At 41.0% G+C, this 24,529-nt stretch overlaps 1 protein-coding gene across 2 annotated transcripts in view; it reads right to left on the bottom strand.

Moving 5' to 3' along the window:
• Positions 1 to 24,529, bottom strand: part of ACACA (acetyl-CoA carboxylase alpha) — a 571,750-nt gene that overhangs the window by 86,492 nt on the left and 460,729 nt on the right. For both annotated transcript variants that reach the window (XM_073616063.1, XM_073616061.1), the window contains exons 46-47: positions 23,593 to 23,713; positions 18,408 to 18,504 (exon numbers count right to left, since the gene is read on the bottom strand). In XM_073616063.1, coding sequence (XP_073472164.1) covers positions 18,408 to 18,504; positions 23,593 to 23,713 — 218 coding nt within the window. The remainder of the gene's footprint in view (positions 1 to 18,407; positions 18,505 to 23,592; positions 23,714 to 24,529) is intronic.

The raw sequence follows: 24,529 nt of genomic DNA, 5'->3' as shown, positions 1-24,529 counted from the left end.
CACTGATTTAGAATAAGCATGTGCATGCCAAATGTTCTGACACCTGATATGAAAATGCTTGCTCTAGGCCAGACTGAAATAATAAACATATGTGTGACAACCCTGGCACCTGCACCTTCGGGCTCTTTCACACAGGCATTGAAAATAGGCAGTTGGGTCGCGTTTTTACGCTTCCTGAATGCCTATCAATGCCACTCATAATTGTTACAATAGGGAACGGATGGAGGTGTTCACACTGCAGTGTTAGCATTGCTTTGCTGCGAAGCAAAAATAACACTGCTTGCAGAGTTTGGCAGGCGTTGAAGCTTTTATACCAATAAATAAGTGTAGAATCCACACTAGGTTATAAAAAACTTAAATCAGCTTATTATAAATCGTGATATCTATCCATTGTGTATATAAATAAAAAAAGCAGAGCTACAAAACATAACTATATATAAATTATTAAAAGTAACAACTATAAAGTGCAAAATAAATCATCAAATAAGATGAAATGCAAACAACCAACTATTCAAGTTGTAAAATACAAAAATTATTATGTCTACAAAGGTGCAAAAACACAAATTAAAGTGCATACGCATATTCATGTGTCAAAATTGTCATGAAGCCTCCACAATGTGTGATCCTCCAAGGAGTATCATTGATATACAGAAATAAAAATCCACCACCAAGTAGTAGTAATTACCATGCGCCTCTTACCAGAGCAGTTGGGCCATAAGTTATAATGACCAAGAACGCATACATATAGATCTCAAACTTGTCCTCCACTAAAGGGGACAATCCCTGCTTAGCAATCAGTTATGGTATGATACCGAAAAACAGAAAACACATCTCCATTGTGAAGACTGTTTAAAATGGTGTATTTTATTATAAGATATTGGAGTTCCAGCTATCAAGTTTTCCAAAAGACACTCCAATACAGCAGATACGAGCAGCAGGCAGCAGTGCCTGAAGATGCAGTAGTTGGCCACACCCTATGCGTTTCGTCTGCAGTGATGTCTTCGGGGGATGGGCTGATGCTTTGCAACTGCCTCCATTCACTTCTATTGAAACGCACCAAAACATCACCTTAAAATGCACTGTAAACATGCACATTGCGCTTCAAGTGCATTTAAGGTGTGGTTGCAAAGCGTTAAAAGTGATAATTTCCCAATTTTAGTCTTGTGAAAAAAAAAAAAAAAGAGAAAAACAACACACTTTGGCCATTGGCTCCTGCTGCTGTCAATCACAGCCAGTGACAAGTGAGCGGTGATGAGCTCCTCTCTGTCTGTCTTATGGACACACAGAGCGGGACAGGGGAGCAAGCATACACGAGTAACCCCATAGCAAGCAGGTTGCGTTAGGGGCACTTGGAGGGGGAGAGGAGTCAGAAGCGCTGGCAGAGGACCCGAGAAGGAGGAGGATCGGGGTTGCTCTGTGAAAACCATTGCACAGAGCAGGTAAGAATAGCATGTTTGTTATTTTAACAAAAAAAACCCCCCAAAAAACAAAGGACTACAAAATCACTGGTGGTACAGTGTGGTGTTGGTTACAAAAAACTGCAGGTTTAGGTAGTATTCACAATGTAGTATTTGACAATCCTAGAAGCATATGAAAGGCAGCCAGAGATCATCAAAACAGCAAAACTTTAAGACACTGCAAGGAAAGTAAGTGTTTACCATCTTCTTTTACGGGCTTTTATTTTCATTATATACAAGGGACAGGGTCACTTTAACTCTGAAAATTCAGTTTTGGGTGGGATCTATTTTGTGAAATCCCACTCAAAAGGAATTTCTAACTTTAGTAATATCTGAAGGGAGATCTGTTGCTGGCTAAAGTTCTACCCCATGCTGGCTAGCCTAAGCCATTCAGACAATTTTTCAGCTCAAATAGAAAACAGCGGTGAAAACAGCAGCCTCTTTGAAATGAATGAACGAGACAGGGGACATAATAAAATGCTGGTGTTCTGCTTCAATTTCAGAGAGGTGTGAATCGTAGTGACTGATGGAACAGCATAAGGCAAGAGTGTAACAATAGAACAGGTAAAGCTCCTACATAGTCAGTAATGGTTACATCTGGGCAGTGCCAGAAAAAAGTTCTCTGCCACCCAAGATGAAGATGCCGAGTATGCACCCTTCCCAAGCGGAGATGGACTGAACTTGCAAGTGTGGTAGGAGTCATCCCTTTTTGGTCCATGGAAAACAAAACAGCATGGGTAGGGGGGGGTTATTACAAAGTGGATAAACCAGTGTATGTAGTCAAAATGAGCACAGAGAAGCAAAGCCAGGGTTTAATTACCAATATGATAACCCAACTTTATCTGTCTGGGAACTAAGGTACTTATTTATCACATAAACTACAAAACACATAAACTGCTGTCAGGCTCCAGGACCTGGTTGTCAAACTGACCCAACAATCTAGCTACACAGATTACTCAGGGACAGTGCCTCACCCGGGTCCTGCTCTTTATCTTAGCAGCACTGCGTTGCTCAACTGTTATGATCAGTTCTGTGTATCAGGAACCAGTTGTCGAGTTGCAAATTACAATAGGAGACCAGCTCTTTTAGAAGTCTGCAGGGCTGGGTTGACAGCGGGTCCAGCTGCATGCCAAACCCATCACAGCTACCGAGCTGGGGGACTCCTCTCTCTGAATCAATTATTTTATAAAATTTGACATTGTCTGACAGCCAGACTTTTTTTTTTAGAGTACTGAGTTTAACATGTCTAAACCACAAATCAAAATAAATACATAGATGGCCCACCAGCAGTAATAACAACCTACTTTTACAAAATAGACAGCTAGTTCAATATCCAGCTTCACACAAACTGGGGAAGGAACTATACCCTCAGGTATCCCCTTACTGGAAAATTCCTATCACATATCCCAATATTATGTTGAAAACAACATTTCCTGATCAATATAGTGATGCCAATGATTTTCCAGCATAGAAAGCAATAGCTGGTGAGTGCAAATGGGTTAAACAGCAATCCCATTTAAACAGCTAATTACACAGCTGAAAAACATGAAAGATATGAAAGAACTGTTTTACCTGTCAAACTATATGTAAAGTTATGCACGTATTCTTTTCATCTGCCGTCCCCTGCTGTGCTACATAGAAGCATGGCATAACAAGGGTGACATCTTATTTCAGAGCCAGCAATCTTCAAACTCTGCAACTGCAGCACCTCCTATCTGCTCTTTGGGCTAGTGAAAGGTGTCACAGTGAAGAGAAGCCAGCCTGAACGCTAGCTGTCCAAAAAGTGTCCCCAAGGCCATATTTATATCTTCTGATAACCCGCGATGCTCTTCCTGTCCCAGTCAGCTGGTCCTTCTATACTAACCAGATCATAAGCAAACATAGTGGTAATGGTGAACAACATGAGTGTGTGTGTGTGTGTGTGGGGGGGGGGGGGACTGGAGAGTGCAAAATCTGGTGCAGCTGTGCATGGTAGTCAATCAGCTTCAAACTTCAGCTTGTTCAATTAAGCTTTGACACTAGAACCTGGAAGTTGAGCTGCAACAAATTTTGCACTCTCCAGTTTTAGTAAATCAACCCCATTGGCTGCTCATGGTTTGAACCAATAGTGGATGGATTGTAAGTACACCATATTTTTTTCCAATAACAAATATGCAATAAGGACCCAGGTGGACTGCACTGGCAGGCAGTACGGAAGTCTTTTTATATATATACGAAAACATGTTATTTGGCAGTCAGGAAAGTAGTATGTGTGGCTTGGCAAACATGACACCCTAGGCCACAGCTTGTGTTGACTGTTCATTAATCTGCCAGTCATTATGCCTGAGAACCCCCTTCTTTACTCCAGTTTATAGAGTTTTCCCACTTAAATACTGAAACTAAATTATGCCATCTATGGGTACTCTGTTTTCTATGTAGAAGCAGGTAATCTAGAACCTTGTACTGAAACCAACCTAACCTACAAAACAGAAGATTAATGTCACATTACTGTAACCCTCCCACCCTTCGCCCTCCTCCCACCTCCCACTCACAGCATGTCTTAGTTTAGTAGCAAGCAGTGATAAGAGTGGATCATTAGAACAGAGCAGAGGGACCTGTGTCCCATAATTTATCCCAAGAAAATGATTTTATAGGTAAGACATTATAATCTGTATTCTTAGTGGTACATACAGGACACATAATAGTATTCTGAAATACTGGGACATCTAGAAGTGTGAATGAAGGATAAGCAACAGCACACAAAAGACTAACAGGCCCACAAGAAAAAGAAAAAACAGTTGAGACCTGAACATCCACCTGGTAAAACTTAAAGGAGTTGTAAAGGCAGGTTTTTTTTACCTTCCCAGCACCCCCTAATTACTTACCTGAGTCCCATCTTTCTCCAGCGATGTCCACGAGTGTCTTAGCCGTCCGGGACTCTACTCCTGATTGGCTGAGACAAAGCAGCGGCGCCATTGGCTCCCGCAGCTGTCAAAGTCAGTCAGCCAATCAAGAGAGAGGGGGCCGGGCCAGGTCTGGGCTCCGTATCTGAATGGACACACAAAGCTGTGACTCTGCTTGGGTGCCCCCATAGCAAGCTGCTTGCTGTGGGGGCACTCAGCAGGAGGGAGGGGCCAAGAACAGTGACGAGGGACCCGAAAAGAGGAGGATCCAGGCTGCTCTGTGCAAAACCAACTGCACAGAGGAGGTAAGTATAACATGTTTGTTATTCTTTTTTTTGCAATCTCTTTAACAAATGTGTAAACAGATCAGCTGGCCACCTTGCAAATCTGATCAGATTACTGATGCTGAAAGCCTAGGAAGCACTAGCTGAACTAGTGGAGTGCATTTTGACTGGGAAAGAGGAAGACTTGCCCCATAGGTAACAAACTACTACTAATATGCTACTGTACATGGATTTTTTTTTTTATGATTTGTTATATTCATTTTTTAGATTCAAATTTTAGGCTCCTATTAATGTGTTTTTTATTTCTCTTTGCCAGTTGTTCACAGAGATCAGTAGCTAAAACTGAAATGTACACACAGCACTGTAAGATTCATCACAATTACTCGTTCTTTATTGGTTGACGCAGGTTGAGGTTTCAGTAAGACCAGCAGCACCTCCAAACAGGCTGCTTCTACTGTGCTGGCTTCAGATTAAAAAATTAAAACATCAAATTAAAAACTAATTTAGAAAAAAACTAAATAAATCGACTTTTCCCTTTAATGTATTTTTTAGTATTCAAGCAGCACTCCTTTCTGCAGGTAATCTGGCCAAAATCCAATTGCGAAAAAAAAAAGAAGATTCCGCAGACCGGAAGTGACATGAAAGGTTTACACTACTGAGTATATTTACTCTATATGCGATTTTTTTTAAACTATTTTAATGTAAACGGCTGTCTTTATATTGATAGATATCTCTTTTTAAACGTACGACACTATGGAAAGCACTCTTTTCTTATATCCTAATATACATGCACACGAGATTGGCATCACCCAAATTTGGAGATACCACTTGGTGAGGGCGCCTTCCACCCTGACTGACCAGACCACTTCATGGAAATACTTATAAGGCATATTTAGCCTTATCTGAGGTGAGAGTTCTGTGACCACATTGGTGACACACAGCGGTGGAAGAACATTACACCTTTGGCTATCACTTTGTATGAACTGCATTTTTAATTCCACATGAAGGAATTTACAAATATATTTGGACATGATTTTATATTATTTGATGTGTTTTGCACTCCTTTGCACTATATTTACATATGCAAGAGATTTGAGCTTGGTACTTTTGATGATGGAATGTATTCACCTATAATATTAAGGCATGTTTTATGGGCTATGGCCACTCATCTGGTTTAGATATAAATGATACTGTTATCACCTGATTAATTTAGCATCACGTTTTCTAGGCTGCGCAACTCCAAAACTTTACTTAACTATTATTGACCACTGAGAATACAGTTTAGGTGTTGCAGCAAATTTTGAGGTAATTTATTTCCTCTTGATATATTTCCTCTTTCTGAGCTATACATAAAATATATATATATATACACACAGTGGGGACGGAAAGTATTCAGACCCCCTTAAATTTTCACTCTGTTATATTGCAGCCATTTGCTAAAATCATTTAAGTTCATTTTTTCCTCATTAATGTACACACAGCACCCCATATTGACAGAAAAACACAGAATTGTTGACATTTTTGCAGATTTATTAAAAAAGACAAAACTGAAATATCACATGGGTCCTAAGTATTCAGACCCTTTGCTCAGTATTTAGTAGAAGCACCCTTTTGATCTAAAACAGCCATGAGTCTTTTTGGGAAAGATGCAACAAGTTTTTCACACCTGGATTTGGGGATCCTCTGCCATTCCTCCTTGCAGATCCTCCCCCGTTCTGTCAGGTTGGATTGTAAACGTTGGTGAACAGCCATTTTTAGGTCTCTCCAGAGATCCTCAATTGGGTTTAAGTCAGGGCTCTGGCTGGGCCATTCAAGAACAGTAACAGAGTTGTTGTGAAGTCACTGCTTCGTTATTTTAGCTGTGTGCTTAGGGTCATTGTCTTGTTGGAAGGTAAACCTTTGGCCCAGTCTGAGGTCCTGAGCACTCTGGAGAAGGTTTTTGTCCAGGATATCCCTGTATTTGGCCGCATTCATCTTTCCCTCTATTGCAACCAGTCGTCCTGTCCCTGCAGCTGAAAAACACCCCCACAGCATGATGCTGCCACCAACATGCTTCACTGTTGGGATTGTATTGGACAGGTGATGAGCAGTGCCTGGTTTTCTCCACACATACCACCTAGAATTAATTCCAAAAAGTTCTATCTTGGTCTCATCAGACCAGATAATCTTATTTCTCATCATCTTGGAGTCCTTCAGGTGTTTTTTTTAGCAAACTCCATGCAGGCTTTCATGTGTCTTGCACTGAGGAGAGGCTTCCGTCGGGCCACTCTGCCATAAAGCCCCGACTGGTGGAGGGCTGCAGTGATGGTTGACTTTTTACAACTTGCAGCACCTGAGTTAAATATATGAGTGTCACAGCAAAGGGTCTGAATACTTAGGACCATGTGATATTTCAGTTTTTCTTTTTTAATAAATCTGCAAAAATGTCAACAATTCTGTGTTTTTCTGTCAATATGGGGTGCTGTGTGTACATTAATGAGGAAAAAAAATGAACTTAAATGATTTTAGCAAATGGCTGCAATATAAAAAAGAGTGAAGAATGTACAGTATACATATTTGTAAACCAATGGACACTATTCTGTACTCCTACTTCTGGACCTTTCAGCTGCCTTTGATAGGGTTGATCACCCCCTCCCCCTCAAAAAACTTTACTCCTTTGGTCTTCATGACTGTGCTCTGCGCTGGCTCTCATCCTAGATATCCCACCCTACCTTCAGTGTCACTTACAATTCTACTTCCTCCCCTCCTCTTCCTTTCTATTGGGGTCCCCCAAAGTTCTGTTGACCCCCCAAAGTTCTGTTGACCTCTCCTATTCTCAATCTACATATCCTCCCTGGGTCAGCCTCCCATAGCTTTTAGTATTGTTTCTATGCTGACCACACCCAAATCTATTTCTACACCCCTTAGCCCACTCCATCAGTCCCCTCATGCATCAATAATTTACTAACAGACATATCTGTCTGGATGTCACGCCACTTCCTCAAACTCAACCCTCTTCCTAACCAATGACACCACAAAGCTCCTAATTCACTCCCTGGTTTTATCACGCCTAGACTACTGCAACTCCCTCCTCATTGGCTTACCTTTAAATAGATTATCCTCTACTCAGTCCATCATGAATGCTGCTGACAGACTCATCCACCTTACAAACCGCTCAGCGTCTGCTTCCCCTCTCCGCCAATCCCTCCATTGGCTGGCACTCATCCAACAAATTAAATTCAAAATACTAACAATAACTTACTAAGCCATCCACAATTTGGCCCCAGCTGCATCACTAACCTAGTCTCAAAATGCCAAACAAATCGTCCTCTTTGTTTCTCCCAAGACCTCCTGCTCTCTAGAACCCTCGCTACCTCCTCCCATACTCACCTCCAGGACTTCTCCTGAGCCTCTCCCATCCTTTGGAATTCCCTACCCCAATCCCTGAAAACTTTTTTCTTCAGAGAAGTCTATACTGCCTCCACCTAACAACTGTACTTTTGTTTTCTTCATCAGCTCATCCCCCACAGTTATTAATTACCTTTTGTATCACTTGACCCTCCCTCCTAGATTGTAAGCTCTAATGAGCAGGGCCCTCTGATTCCTCCTGTATTAAATTGGATTGTAACTGTACTGTTTGCCCTAACGTTGTAAAGCGATGTGCAAACTGTTTGTGCTATATAAATCCTATATAATAATAATAATAATAATAATAATAAAGTTTACAAGTGTTTAAACAAATTTATTAAGTGTATATCAAGATTTAGGGCCCCAAAGATGGGTTTTAGCCTGTATACAAGCAGTATATGCAGAAAGCCTTTACAAAGCCTAAAGGACAAGATTGTTTTTAATTGCCAGCAATAAATAAATGCATTGATCTTACAAAAGTATTGAAATGGTGCCAAATAACCAATGACACATTATTAAATGTTTTAATAATTGTTTCAGGAAAGCATCACCAACTAAACTCTGCATAGGTCACAGTGTGGAAATATGGAAAAATACAACTTTTTTGTGATACAGGCAGGGGCACAGATTCATAGGACAAAAAATAAAAAACAAAACAAAACATTTAACTGGAAGTTCCTCTTTAAACCTCCATGATACAAATATTTAATTGCAAAAAAAGAGCTTATGACTTATGTAATGAAACTGCAAGCTAATGATAAATGTCTTTATTGGAGAATTATAGTTATTTATGGAATGGGGAAAAATGACTCAAAACAACTTCTGCTTTCCATTATACTTCATATAAATTTTATCAGTCCCTGCACATGGAGATGCTACATCTTGTTTTATGGCACATCCTCGGACTATAAGCCAGAGTATAATAAAAGACAATTTACAGCCAAGAACACATATATTACGAACATACAGTACACACAAAAAGATGAGTTTTGGAGGCACTTACAGGAACCATTCCCCAAAGAATACAGTTATGTCTATTACTTCCTTTTCTTGTCAAAATGTCACTGCTTTGAAAGAGACCAATTCCCGTTTTTCTACATTTGTTGTACCTTAGAGTCCAGCGGCTCAAAGTGAAAGGAAAGAAAAGTTAACTTAAATGTTTGAAGGCTTATTTAGTTAAGTGTTTTAGGTGCATCATAAAAGCACCTGCAGAGATGGCCTAATCAATGCATGTAAATCTAAGGGTGAAGTATTAAATTAGGAGCTCTACTAAAAACCAACAAGCTGAAGAAAATAAATATAGTTGTCTCTATAGGAAAAAAAACAACTATTCCATAACATGGAATATACTTGAAAATCTCCTAAAGGGGAACAGTGACACAAAACAGGCCATGACTTCTACTCAAAAGGTAGTTTTGCCAGATACATGCAGGATTAACAAAGGCCAAACACTTTCAGCTGACAAAATTTAAACTAAACTAGTGGCCATGCTATGGGCATTCAAGTGTTTAGTACTGCTAACAAGCGGTAATTTTGTTTTAAAACAAGCTCCTCATTGACCTCTGGGGCTGCAAACACAGTGGAGTAAACCTCCCAGCTCACAATAGGGACTCTGAAGTCAGGTTGCAGTCAATTTCTGAACAGTTTACCTGTTGTTTGTTTACATTAGAAAGCTGGTTGATTGCCAAGCCCCTTCTTCAGTAAGAAGGAAGGGGGTTGAGCTGCCATTTTGTCACCTCTGTTTTTTAAATTTGGGGATAATTTTCTCCATATGTCTGCAGCTACAGAGGTCAGTGAGAGCTTGATTAAAAAATGCTTGTCACGAATATATAAATACTTTATAGCTTTTAAAAAAAAAAAAAGAAAAGATTGTCAGAAAATATGCAGTAATGAAGAGATATGTTGAACTGCACTCATATACGACCCTATAAAGTCCTATGTAGTTATACGTGTAAAAGATATAGTATCTTCTTTACTCCAGAAATTTTCAATGATACTCCAGCAGTTGTTTAATAACACTTACAGCCAGAATGCAAATACATTTCAACAAGTCAAGAAGATATAAATAATCTTATAGATATGTAATGTATAGTTTGTAATAGGGGTCGACCGATTATCGGTGCAGCCGACTATCGGCAGCAGATATTCCCTTTTTATAAGAATCAGTATCGGTAACAAACTGTCAGGAAATGTGCCATCCGCTGGTAATATCTGTCATTTGGCATGCAGTACTGAGGTCCACCAGCAGGTGTCTCCTGGCAGTTTGGAACTGTCAGGAGAGCTTTTCCTTGCTAATGTTATGTCATCTTTGGGCCGCAGTACTGGCATCCACCAGCAGTTGGATCCTGGCAGTGTGGAGCAGACAGTACCTCCTACAATCAGGTGTCACTTGAGGGCAATCACAGGCCTATAAATACCCGGCAAGCACTCACATGTTTGCCTTGGTTTCTTCATTGCGCCCTGACCTGCTAGCTTGTGATCTGATCCTGATTCTGAACCTGTTCCTGTGCCCTGAACCTGTGAACCGTGTTTCTGATCCTGTCTCGATCCCTATCCTGTCCCACCTGTTACCTTGCATCCCTGCCTGCAGTCTGATCCATCCATCCTCTCCCTGTCCTGTGTTCCATACCCCATCTGCTGATCTCCCTGTGTATGACCTTGGCCTGGCTATTGTTTATGATCCTGGTATTTCCCATTTATTGTACTTATCTGTCTGTTGTTATTTGTGGGTCTCTGTCTCTGGTTGGTTATTGCACTGTGTCATATTGGAGGTGGTTGTACTATATTATTCACTTACTTTAATAAATTATTATATTTTCACTTGTATACGTTTTGGTGTCCTCTGTCGCAGATCACACGGTTCTGGTCACACCTGTTCATGACACAAACTTACTGACATTGTTTTAAGTGGTTGTACCGGGATGATGCCTGCAGCTGCAGGCATCACCCCTGTACTATTCTTTAGTGTGGACGGTCAGCTTTCTTGTATTAACAACCTATGCGGCTAAGCAGCTTGTTATCATAAGGAGCGGGAGGTGATGAAATGTAAAAGGACAGTGTAAAAATAAAAACTTTAAATCTATCGAATATTGGCACCTGATATCGGCTATCAGCCTTAAAGGCAGCCGAAAAATTGGTATCAGCCCTGAAAAAACGATATCAGTCGATCCCTAGTTTGTAATATATTTTACACAAACACATTAAGCCAGCCATAATTAGTGTCAGGGCAATGGCCGAAGAAGGACTGGCTATTCCGCCCAAGACAATCATGGCCACCACGGTGCACAGTGTGACTAATGTGGGCAGTAATTCCTGGTCTAGTTAAGCCTGCTGTTGGAGCCACCCCTTGCTGGATTATCGTCAGCTCCCCAGAGTTTCCTGTGTTCCTGTCTTTCCGTGATTCTGTTCCTTGTTACTGACTTGGCTCGTTTGACTTCTGCTTCTGATCTGGTCCTTATAGACCTCTGGCTTGCACCACCGACCATACTCCTGTCTGCTCCCTCATCTGTACTTTGTCTCTGGCATTTCTGGACTGATCTCTCGTGTATGACCCTGGCTTGTCTTCAGTTCTTGCTACCAGTTTGCCCCTACTGGCGTCTTCTGCCTGGCACCCGCGCTCAGTGGCTCTGTGGGTCATCCCAGCAACTACCAGTTTACTCCAAGGGACCGGCTCATCACCAACAACACCTGGCAAACCGTGCACCTTTGGGGCGCCTCTTCCTTGGAACCTGACAATTAGGCTCTGCTTCTTGCTTTGCAATGCTACACGTGGTTGTTCTGAACCGCTGCCTGTCACAATACAGTACAGCGCTATCTACAATTAGCTCCTGCTTGTAAAAGCTTGTTATTGTTTGTCAAGTTATTCATTGCAAGCCATGTGGTAGCTGTGGACTAAGATGTTTTCTAAACAGGCTACTATGTGCATTACAGTCATTATACAGATTATAGCTGATTCCTTGGTCAGGTAAATATGATAACCTTTAACCCACCCCACAAGCCAGGAGTCCTGCAGCTATTCCATCACAACCATCGGGCAGAAAGAGTAATACAATGTCTGGCCAAATCATGAACATCCACTTTATCTGTCTCTATGGTTAGAGCTAGAACTGGGCGAACAATTTGAGCTGAGCAGAAGTTCAGCCTAAACATTGCCTGTTCACCCATTCGGCGAACACCGACCCAGCATGCACCGGTCGGTGACGTCACCAGGTGGCCCCGCCCTCTATTTAAAAACTGTCAAAGAGTGGCGGTTGGTCTTCGTCGAGGGCGGAGCGGCCTTTTTTTTCTTTTTTTGGGTCCAGTGGCGGAAGGTGGTGTGATTGATGATGGATCTACATCGGGGACATTGTTTTTTAAAAAAAATGTAATCACTTAAAGACTGAGCCTCTTTTTGACACTTGTTTACAAGTTAAAATAATTATTTTTTTGCTAGAAAATTACTTAGAACCACTTAGAAACATTATATATATATATATATATATATATTTTTGTAACACCCTTAAGAATAAAATGGCGGTCATTGCAATACTTTCTGTCACACCATATTTGCGCAGCGGTCTTACAAGCGCACTTTTTTTGGAAAAAATACATGTTTTTGAATTAAAAAAAATAAGACAACAGTAAAGTTAGCCCAATTTTTTTTTTATATTGTGAAAGATAATGTTACGCCAAGCAAATTGATACCCAACATGTCACGCTTCAAAATTGCGCCCGCTTGTGGAATGGCGACAAACTTTTAGGCTTAAAAATGTCAATAGGCGATGTTTAAAAATTACATAGTTACATAGGTCTAGAGCTAGAATTTTTGCTCTTGCTCTAATGATCACAGCAATACCTCACATGTGTGGTTTGAACTCGTCGGGACGGGGCACTTTAAAAAAAAAAAAAAAATTTATTTTGACACTGTCTTTTAAAAAAAAATAAAAAATTGGGTCACTGTTATTCCTATTACAAGGGATGTAAACATCCCTTGTAATAGAAAAAAAGCATGACAGGACCTCCTAAATATGAGATCTGGGGTCACAAAAAGACCTCGGATCTCATATTTACACTAAAATGCAAAAAAAAAAAAAAAAAAAAAAAAAGGCACTTGAAAAAAAAAAAAAGTCTCCTATAAGAGCTATGGGCAGAAGTCACATTTGACGTCGCTTCCGCCCTCCCATGCTGTGGAGCTAAGCGGGGGCCATCTTCCCCTCACTCGGCAGCCAGGCATCCACGGGAAAGGACGCGATCATCTCCGCCGCTACCGACGGGTTCGGTAAGCGGTGGAGATGACCGGAGCGTGGCGGGAGGGGGGTGGTCACCTCTCCCGCCACTAATAAAAGTGATCTTGCGGCGATTCCGCCACGGAGACCACTTTTATCTCAAGCAGAAACGCACGGCGTTCCCGAAAGTACTATTTAGCATCAAAGTACCGACGTACGGGTACGTCGTTTTGCGTGAAGTGGTTAATAAAGGAATTGTCAAAAAATGCCTCCTGTCCTTTTTCTTTTTGACACTTTTTTGGGTGAATGGGTAGGGGTACAATGTACCCCATACTCATTCACATAGGGAGGGGGCCGGGATCTGGGAGCCCCCTTGTTAAAGAGGTTCCAGATTCCGATAAACCCCCTGGTTGCAGACACCCACAACCACAGCCCAGGGTTGTTGGAAAGAGGCCCTTGTCCCCATCAACATGGGGACAAGGTGCAATGGGGTGGGGCAGAGCCTTCCCTGCCTTAAAGCACCCCCCATGTTGAAGGAATGTGACCTGGTATGGTTAAGGAGGGGCCCCTCACTTGCCTCCCCCTTTCCTGACCTGCCAGGCTGCATGCTCGGATAAGGGTCGGATATCAATTTTGGGGGGGACCCCACAATGTTATTTTTATTTTTTTTTTTTGGTAAGGATTGCTTTTTGTAATAATTTTTGTATTGCCTGCAATGGTATTGTATTGCCAGCAATTTAAATGTCATTTTTTTCTTTATAAATGTCAGTTTTGCTGCAGCAGGGTCTATACATGGTAAAGATGCGCAACCTTACAGGCAGGCCAAGGGGAATCCCCAAGCACTATTTTTAACCACTCCCTGCCGGGCAGTGGTTCCATTATCCTGACTGGATGTCATATGACATCTTCAAGATAACAGCTGGCACGCTTCAGTCTGGCACACCGCAGGATTTCAGTCTGGCACACCGTAACACCGATCTCGGTAAAGAGTCTCTGATGGAGTCTCTTTAATCACAGCTGATCACGGTGTAAACAGGAAGAGCCATGTATCAGCTTTTCCTCACTCGCGTCTGTCAGACAATCAGCTGTTCTCCTGACAGGGGGTCTGTGCTGATTATCAGTGCAGCCCCCCCGAGGATGCCTACCCAGGACCACCAGGAATGCCACCAGAACCACCAAGGATGGCTACCACTGATGACCACCAGGTATGCCACCTTGGCCACCAGGGATGCCAATCTGTGCCCAAAAATTGTGCCAATCAATGCCCACAGATGATACCACATGGTGCCCATCAGAAATGCCTGCCAGTGCCTCCTTTACAGTGATGTCCATCAGTGCCATCTATCAGTGCCACCCATCAGTGCCACCTAACAGTGCCCATCCGCGCCACCTATTAGTGCCCATCAGTGCTGCCTATCAGTGCCGCCCATAAGTGCCCATCAGTGTCGCCTTTCAGTGCCACATATGAGTGCTCATTAGTGCCACCTATAAGTGCCCATCAGTGCTGCATACCAGTGTCACCTATCAGTGCCCATCAGTGCTGCATATTAGTGCCTATCAGTGCCGCCTCATCAGTGCCCATCAGTGTAGGAGAAAACTTACTTATTTGCAAAACAGAAACTAAGAAAAACGTATTTTTTTTCAAAATTTTTGGTCTTTATTTGTTTAGCAAAAAATAAAAATCCCAGAGGTGACCAAATACCACCAAAAGAAAGCTCTATTTGTCGGAACAAAATGATAAAAATTTAGTTTGAGTGCAGTGTTACGTGACTGCGCAATTGTCATTTAAAGTGCGACAGTGCTGAAAGCTGAAAACTGGCCTGGGCAGGAAGGGGGGAAGTGCCTGGTATTGAAGTGGTTAAAGGAATTTTACATTTTTATTGTTTCACTTTAAGCATCATTAAAATCACTGCTCCTGTAAAAACAACCTTTTTTGAAAAAAAAATTTGCATTGATACATGTCCACCAGAGCAGTACTCGGCCCCCCATACCCTTTTTATGGCCAATAACTTGCATATACAGTGAGCCCTCAAAATGGGGACTTTTTTTATTTTTCGAACCGCCCCCCTGAACCCCGAACTGGGGGGGGGGGGGGGCGCGTGGGTGTTCGGCCCAACTCTAGTTAGAGCTAGCAAATACAGTACCTGGATGATTTGGGTTAACACTTCTTGCATGACTGTAGTGAAAACCTGAGCCAAGAGGGCAGAGGAGCGGGCCACACCTGACGGGGCTAAGGATAGACTCTAGGAGCAGAGGGCAACATTATTACAGGCTGCAGATTTTGCCTGCATCAGTGGACATGCTGCAAGCAGCAATGGAGAAGGTGAGGGTTGGATAGCCGGAGTTGACCAACGTTACTGTAGGCAGACAGTAGGAATGGATTGAGAATGGAGTTCCCCTTGGCTCTTTGTAAAGCAGGGGCAGCAGCAGAGAGATGGTTATTTGCTCTGTATGACAGAATTGAAAGATTAATTTGAAGCGCGCATGTCATGCCACCCAGCAGATGTCAATGCTCAGTCCCACAGTGTTAAGCCCTTCAGTGGTGGAAACCATTGGTAAAGAGGGTATTTTAAAGGAACACAGCATCCAATGTAAACGAGATATCTCCCAATGCTCAGCTTGACCAGTCTACTCACAGAACGAGTCTTCAGAGACAGAGCAAACGTTGAGGCAATGCCAACGGCTCTAGACCTGGAAGGTGAACTAACACTCCCCACACCCCAGTGCCCACTGCACTGCAATGCCAATGGCTCTAGACCTGAAAAGTGATCTACGGCTAACGTAACCAGAACAGAGTCTGGAAAATGCTTTACGCAGACCACACTGCCCGAAGTTCCCTTCCAGGCTATCCTTCTGGTCTTATCCAGTGGGGTCCGGATGTGACACTCCAAAAGCCATGCTTAAGACAGCTCTGATGGATAGGTGCTAGCAAGAACAGTTCTAACAACAGTGTAAAGAAGAGCTTAATTGAAGAAAAACTTTTGAAAAAAGAGAAAAATGGTGCCAGCAAAAATAATTTTTCTATTACACAGCAGAGCTGTAAAAATAACGTTCATGCTCCAACAACACTAGCAAAAAAACTGAGGTATGCTGTTGGTAGAAGGAATAATTCTGGGCTGGCCTACAATTTTTTTGTTTGCCAGTGTCCAATCCTCCTGTAGGTCACAGTATAACCCAACACAAAAAATGAAAAGGTGAACTAACACTCCCCACATCCCAGTGCCCACTGTACCTATCTTCATGCATGATTAGCTGTCACTTCCCACACAGCTGATATAATGGTCTGAGTATTTGAAATCCCTGCTCTTCCTCTTCATCCTGTAGGGCTTCTGAGACAAAGCAAAGTGATTCTAACAATGCACTGGCATGCTTTGACCAATTGGTATTGCTCGGATCCAATCCTTAAATCCAATCTTTAAATCTCTGGATCACTGCCCCAACTAACTGAGTGGGCAGTGACAGTTAATCAACCATGAAGGTAAGTGCAGCAGAGACTGCGGGGTGAGCAGGGTGTAGGTTGTTAGTTATCTTCTTCATTTTTTGTGAAAAGGTGAACTTACACTTTAAAAACTTCTTGAGGATGATTTACTAAAGACAGATCGGAAGTTCACTTTGCAAAGTAAATTTGCCTAAAAGCTTGCTGAATGTGCTGAAGTTTCTATTTGTAAAGAATAAGCAATCACGTGAAAGGAAATTAAAAAAAAAAAAAAATTTTTTTACATGTGCATGATTAATGGAAGTCAATGGAACTTCACCCAATTCACTAAGCATGGGGGGAAATTCTCTTGCAATCAAAAACCCTTCTGTCCAATGGATGAGCAAAAACTAGACGCTACTCCAGCTGCCCCCTGAATATGAAAGTAAAGTGAGACACATTTCTGTTTGAATAGAAATCAAATGATTTACCAAATGCTGGAAGGACAGAAGATGAGTGTGCTGTACTGCTACCCTTGATTCAAAACTCAGTCAAAATAACCTAATTAGTGGTGCAGTTATGCTTTAATTAATTCAACTTCACTGCGATGCTGCTATTCAGCAATCGTTTTTACAGAAAATGCATACCCCCATACACAACACACATATTCTTTTAGTATGCACCTGGTTTATATTTAGAACAATAATAAGAATAACGATAATTAAAAAACTGAACCGCAGCATAAAGAAGAGAATCGCTGTAGGTTTCGCATTCTGTATTCCCATAGAGTGCAGAAATGAACATTTCTAGTATTCTTCAGATCATGGCATTAAATACTGCCCAACACAGATGCAGTAAAAGAATCAATATCTGAAATTGCCTCTTGCAGGAAAATAGCCAACCAAAGAGATAATTTGTAAAAGTCAGCAATACTTTATTGACCACTATTGACTGTGGCTAAACTGAGCCTGTGGTCTATATTTACCAAAAGTGCCAAAGATCTGCTAGCTCTGGAAGAACTTTTGTAGTTTGTATTGGATAAAAGGGATTGCTTTAGTAATACCATGCCCTTTTTTCCAAAAAGAAAAAAAATATTCACACACAAACACAGAACGTACTTACTGTCTAAAGAAATGTGGGCATGTACGATTTTTTCTTGATTTACCATTTCGCTTTAAAACCACCATACCTTTTACACAGGAATAGTTGTGTCATGTAAGGGCTCATTCAGACGGGTGTTTAGTCCTGTCTTCCATGCAGAGGCGTTGGCACATGTGTGTGCATCCACCTCAGAACTGCATGCAGCATAGAAGTTGATGCAGATTTTGACGTGTGACTGAGTCCACACAGCCGCTTGCGCGTGCATCCACTTCTACCTGTCTGCACACAGCTCCAAGGTGGATGCGCATGGGACTAACTGTCAGGCTGAATGAGCCCTAATACAGCAGATGATAGGGGTTTCTAAGCCTCACATTCTACCTGAAATGTAAGCTGAATAGACATTATCTTAAAGGCTTCCCAAAGACTCCTTAAATCCAAACATATGTCTATAATGTGGGCCAGCACTAGGATCATCTGCTGGATTCCCAACCACAACACTATCTGTTTGTGTGTTTCCCCTGTGCTTGTGTTGGGTTCCTGGGTAAATTGATCTAGTATGTGCATATAGATTGTAAACTCATTGAGGACAGAGACTGATGTAAATAGAGATTATATGTAAAGCAATGCATAAATTGTCAGCACTATAGAAAATACCTATAACAAATAAATAAGCCTACCTGGCTCTTCCAACCACTACAGTCTGTGCCCATGGCTGCATTATTTCCATAAATGATCCATGGTCAAAAAAGCCACTTAAACATTGTCCTTTCTGACCTGCAGAAATAAGAAATATGATTAAATATTTACATATGGCTCAATAGATGATAAATCTATGTTGAAGTATAATATAGTATGAACCAGCACAAAAGACAAATTTATATATTTTTAAAGCTCAACTCCAGAAAAAATTAAAATGCTCCCTTGCAGTGGGGCTGCCCCAGCCAGAGAACAGAAAAAGCAGTTTTGATACACTACTCTCCAGGCAGTGGACTTTTCCCCTGCATCCTCACATCCAATGCTGGGCTATGGACCCTGCATCAATCTTGGTGGCATCACCCCAGAACATAGGGAAGAAGAGGATGCAGAGTTCAGTCGTGCAGCACAGAAAAGCCTGCAGGAGCAGAGGATTGGTATTATTTTACAGTTCAATGTTTCTAAATGTAAAATAATGCACCCAGGGGAAAATAATCCCCTGAGAGAGTACAACGTTGGGTGTACAGTGTTAGCCAGCACTACAGAAGAAAAAGATTTGGGGGTGCTTATTTCAGATGATTGCAAAATGAGCAGTGTGACCAGGCAGTGGGAAAAGCAAATAGAATTCTAGGATGCATCACTAGAGGGGTCACCAGCAGGAGGAAGGAGGGTCTCCGGTTCCTCTATATAGATCTTTAGTGAGACCTCATTTAGAATACTGTGTCCAGTTCTGGAGACCTCACCTACAAAAAGATATTGATAAGATAGGAGTCCAGAGATGGGTAACAAAAATGGTGAAAGGTCTAGGGGATAAAATATATTGAGAGCAACTTCAGGAACCTAATATGTACAGTCTGGAGGAAAGAAGGGAAAGAGAAGACATTGTTGAAACTTTAACGTTCAGGAGGGCAGTATTTTCAATATGAAACCAAAATCAAAAGCACGGGGACATGACCTCAAGCTAACTGGAGGAAATTTCAAAACTAATCTTAGAAAGTAGTTGATGCTTGGAATAAACTACCAGCAGAGGTATTGAGACAGTCAACAGTAAATGGCTTCAAACATTCTTGGGATAAACAGATCAATAGTCAGAAAATAAATTTAACCAAAAAAAAAAAAACTAAAAAACAGCAGACTCGATGGACTACTCTGTCTTTTTCTGTTGTCACTTCTCTATGTTTCTATAGTAAGTAAAACTTGTTTTTCCAGTCCTATAGACATAAAGTACAATTTAATCAAACTTTTCCAGAGTTCCTCTTCAGCATTCAAGAATTTGAAAAAAAAAAGGTTTATAATATTAGGCTCTATCTGCATTACACATCGGTGGTTCTGGATGTGCATCTGGCCAAAGGGGAGAAAAGCATGATTTGCATGATTCTGCCAATGTCCTGAGATGAGGACTAATCTGCTTACTTTTAGGATATGTTATGAATTAAGACAACTGATAACTTCTGGTTCTACTGTGCTCTGTGCACTGATTGGAGTGAGGGCTTTGTGATTGCTTTTCAGTCTGTTTCTTTGTTTGGAAAGATGCAGGGTAACTGCACTGAAGCCTCACTGTACTAAACAGAAATGTTGGGAAGGTTATCATTTACATAGGGACTTTGTTCCACAATGCAGGGGAGCATTCAGAGATGTTCTTCTTTAACCCACAGTCTTGATATTATTTAGTTTTCCTATGACCCTTCTGTTCCTTTTTCATTCATTGCCCCCCTGGATCTTAACACCTACCATTTTGGAAACCACTTATTTATAATAGGCCAACACAATACAGTTTTAAATTTTGGACTGAAAACCATATAGAAACAGTTAATAAATGAGCTTAAAGAGGAAAAATCACTATTCTTTTTACATTATTGCATTTGTCTATTGGAAAATTTTCATGTAGTAGTTTTTCCCATTTCTCTAGTTGACCTGCTTCCAAGGTGGACAGGGAGCACCTCCTTGGCAGATGGCTGTCCAACACCACAGCTAGCAAGAAGACAGCTGCTTTGCTTTGTAGTGCCTTTCTCTGGCTCCCAGCACTTGCCTAAGGCAAGCACCAACGAGAAGAATACATAGGGACAATAGGCACATATGCCTCACTTCCTTCTACATTCCTCTAGCCAGTGTTTGCTTTGCTGGCTGAAGTGTTGGGTGGCTGTGCGTCAAGGAAGGAGGTGCCTTGCCTAACATTGCACCTAGTGTTACAGGGGTACATAGGGAGATGGGACAAGGTACTACATGTATTTCACCCCATGGTAAACTAAACAATGTAAAAAAGTGATGATTCTTTAAAATAAGAAATATTTTTAATTTTATTTTCATAATGTTATTTTAATCTTGTAGGTTTTTTAAACTGTTATACAAATACAGTACTGGTCTCATGTAAATGTTATCGTTACAAAAAAAAAGCTGAAATACAAGGTGCACTCTTGATGCAAAAATGAAAGAACAATAAGGTTTTTTTTAAAGATAAAGCATAGCAGATGCTACTTCACACTCATCGGAAGACCAAGCTGCAAAGAGGAAAAAAGGGGTAAGTGCTATGATTCATTCCATCTTGTATCATTGTCTGGAATGAGTATACAAAATATTCCTATATTTAAACAAAATAAATACAAATTATATATATATATATATTTGCGCACACACTGTATATATACATACACACACAAACTTTGATTCAGCAGTTTCCATGTGACCAATCACTTCCTCCTATCCTAGAGCATCTATTTGATCCTTTGCTCCGGAAACCTAAAATATTGAAAACTAAAAGACTGCAAGCAGACTGCACAGAAAACAGATTCATTTGAACCCCAACCTCTGAAATCATAAGCCCAAAAACCAATTAAAAGAATGTCTCCTAGTGCTGTAACCTTTGCTGACTTAAAGTGGCAGGCAGGACTGTTTTATCATGGAGAAAAAAGCCTTGTAATTACTATGTTCTACATTGCAGGCTTCTTGGCCCTAGTGTACAGTGTAAGCATTCATTCTAGACCTATCTTCCTATCATAAGACTGAGCTGCTGGTTTAGATTCTGGCCCAGTGTCTCATGTCATGTTGAAGAATCTCATAGCACTATCTTCTCTAATAAATGGCTTTAACTTTTCACCTAGGAGATATCTGCTTTAACTTATCACCTGGAATCATCTGCTTTTCTTAACGCCTCCACTAAATTAAAATCTGAAAGCACCCTGATTTGGAGCCAGGCTGGTGCTAGCCTTTCAGACAGCACGATGAATGGTCGCTGAGAGAATGTAAAAATATTATCCAAATAGAGCAAGCTTTGCTGCCCACCTTTCCTTCAAGGAGTATGAGGAAAGCTGCAGATTGTAAATAGCTAGCAGGTTAGGCACCATTGCTTTTCACATGTAGTCAGTAAAAGAGTAAGTCCCACAGAAGAAGAAAACATCAAATGGCTTAGAACTCTGAAAATTAGATAAATCCGTGGAATTAAAATGTTAGTCAACCGTTACTGTTTACAGACTGCTTGTTTTCAGACTTCATTTTAGCCTATTACCTGAGCAGACTTAGCAATCCCAAATTTTTCCGGGTTGCATATATACCATCAATTTTTTTTTTTATGTTCAATTGTTCCAGCTAAAATGTATTTTATTTTGTGCAGCATTTCTTGTTATTTGCCCATCTCTGTAGCCCTATATTTCAAGAGGATGACACCAGTATTCAGAGACAGCAACTTTCTGTAATGATCTCCTGCCTGCTAGTTGGCTGAAAATCTTCCTACTAATGAGGTTGTCCCTATGAACATCAACTCCCACCTTAAAGTTGAACTTTAGTTAAACAGATTTTTTTTTTTGTTTAGCAGAAGTGACTTTGAAGGTCTCTTCTGCTTAAAGGGATTGTAAAGGCAGAAGATTTTTTTTTTATCTTAATGCATTCTATGCACTAAGATAAAAAGCCTTCTGTGTGCAGCAGCCCCTCTAACACTCACCTGAGGTCCCTTACTGTCCAGCGATGTCCACAAGAGACTCAGCCGTCCCAGATTCTCCTTTCTGATTGGCTGAGACACAGCAGCAGCACCTTTGGCTCCCACTGCTGTCAATCAAAGTCAGCTAGCCAATTAGGGGAGATGGGGGCGGGGATGGGGCCGAGTTGGGGCTCCGTGTCTGAATGGACACAGGGAGCTGTGACTCGGCTTGGGTGTCTCCATAGCAAGCTGCTTGCTGTGGGGGCATGAAACAGGAGGGAGGGGCCAGGATCACAGAAGAGGGACCCGAGAAGGGGAGGATCCGGGCTGCTCTGTGCTAATCCATTGCAACAGAGCAGGTGAGTCTAACATGTTTGTTATTTTTATAGGAAAAAAATTAGACTTTACAATTACTTTAAACTCAATCTTTTTATCCTTCCAATATTTTATTACAGCGTATACTACCAGCGAAGCATATGTGGTGAAGTATACACTTCTGGTTCATTCCTGGTAACTTCTGTATGAGGAGCTAAATGTCAGGACAATGTAACTCCCTCTATAGACTAACATTCTACATTGTGTGGGAAAAAGTGATGAAGGAAATCAAAGAACAGTTTGACCTGTTAGCGGTGGAGGAGGGCAAACAGGGAGGTACGTTTGCCGTGATGTGCACACATCTTGTGCATACTTGCACATTATGGCAACAGCAGCAAACTTACAGTTCCGCGTTAAATGAATATTGATGATGTATAAAGGCTATCGGGTCAGCATGACAGAGGCAATGAGCATTTTCAGAAGGGGATCAAATATAATAGCTTCCAGATTTCTCCATTTTAGGCAAACCAAGGTGTATTGTGACAAAGCTCATATTTCAGGTATTATTGCAATATTGTATGCACTATATGTGTCCATATAAAAGCAAGCCAATGGTTAATTTGTATACATCTACGTATATATAGCATATTTAATTTTAAGTGGTTTATAAATAGCCATATTTCTTGAAACTTCATGCAAGATACTCTAACACACAAAACTTACAGGTCACCATGAACAGCTGTCAAAGAATGGAAAGGAGATTGTCCTGGAATATCCAAAATATATAAGTAGCAAGGGGATGACTTAGCTCACAGATACCGCCTATACCTTAGATAAATATAGATCTAATTTTTGGTACCACTAACCACAAGTGAAAAGATGTAATTCCTTTTTACAAGAAAACAATAAAGAAATCATGATGAATATAATAAAATGAGACATACTTGGGTGAGGTTTTCCAGCCAGCATCCATCTGGGATCGTAAGGAGCCTTAGTGGGAACGAAGTCAATTTGTCTGTCAATGGGATCCTTTGGTGTTAATATCGGAACAGGACTGGACATACACTGAAAAAGACAATATCTCATGAAGGAGAACATTTTCTAGATAAGCTGTCAGCGTCAGCAAATAGTCAAGTGATAATGGAAGTCATTCAAATGTGTAAAGCATATTACTAAGAACCAGATGGGTAGCATTATGCATATTAAAAAAATAATTCAAAGTGTTTAGAAATTATTTGGACGTAATGAAATAAAAAAAAAAAAAACTTGCATTTTTTGAATGTATTTTGACTTTTTTGTTCTGTACAGAACAAGTTAATAGACACAAACCAACAAAGTTATTATATGTTTAAAGAGAAGAAACTGATGTTCTTTACGTAGGCTGTTAATTTTGCAGGGGAATTTTTCCCTAGCTTAGTGAATAAGGTAAAGCACTGCTGACTGCTATCATCCAATATTGTACAAGCAAAAGTACAATAAAAAAAAGAAATTCTATGCACGTGACTGGGCATTCTTTTTAAAGTGAATTTTCACCACCTTACCTAAACTTAAGCTGAATATACATATCTAAAAGATTCCTCCATCCATGCTAAACAGCGCAGATGGAAAAATCTCCCACTGTGGCAATAGCAGTTTAACAGCCAGCCACGCCATCTGTCAAAATACCATAACAGCAGCTGAACCTGATTGGATTTAGCCACTGTTCAACTGATATCTTTCCATGTGGCTCCTTCAATTTAAGAAGTGGGATGGAGGGGAGCATGCAGGACCACCTATGCAGCAAATTTCAGACGGTTTACTCAGGAAAACTAATAGTGTATAGCCAGCTTAAATAATAAAAAATGTCCCTGCAAACTGAACAGCCTTTTCTTCTTTGGTTAT

This window comes from Aquarana catesbeiana, linkage group LG02, assembly GCF_042186555.1.
Source record: "Aquarana catesbeiana isolate 2022-GZ linkage group LG02, ASM4218655v1, whole genome shotgun sequence".
Taxonomy (NCBI): domain Eukaryota; kingdom Metazoa; phylum Chordata; class Amphibia; order Anura; family Ranidae; genus Aquarana; species Aquarana catesbeiana.
The sequence above is the reverse complement of the archived record's forward strand: the minus strand, read 5'-3'. Positions and strand labels throughout refer to the sequence as shown.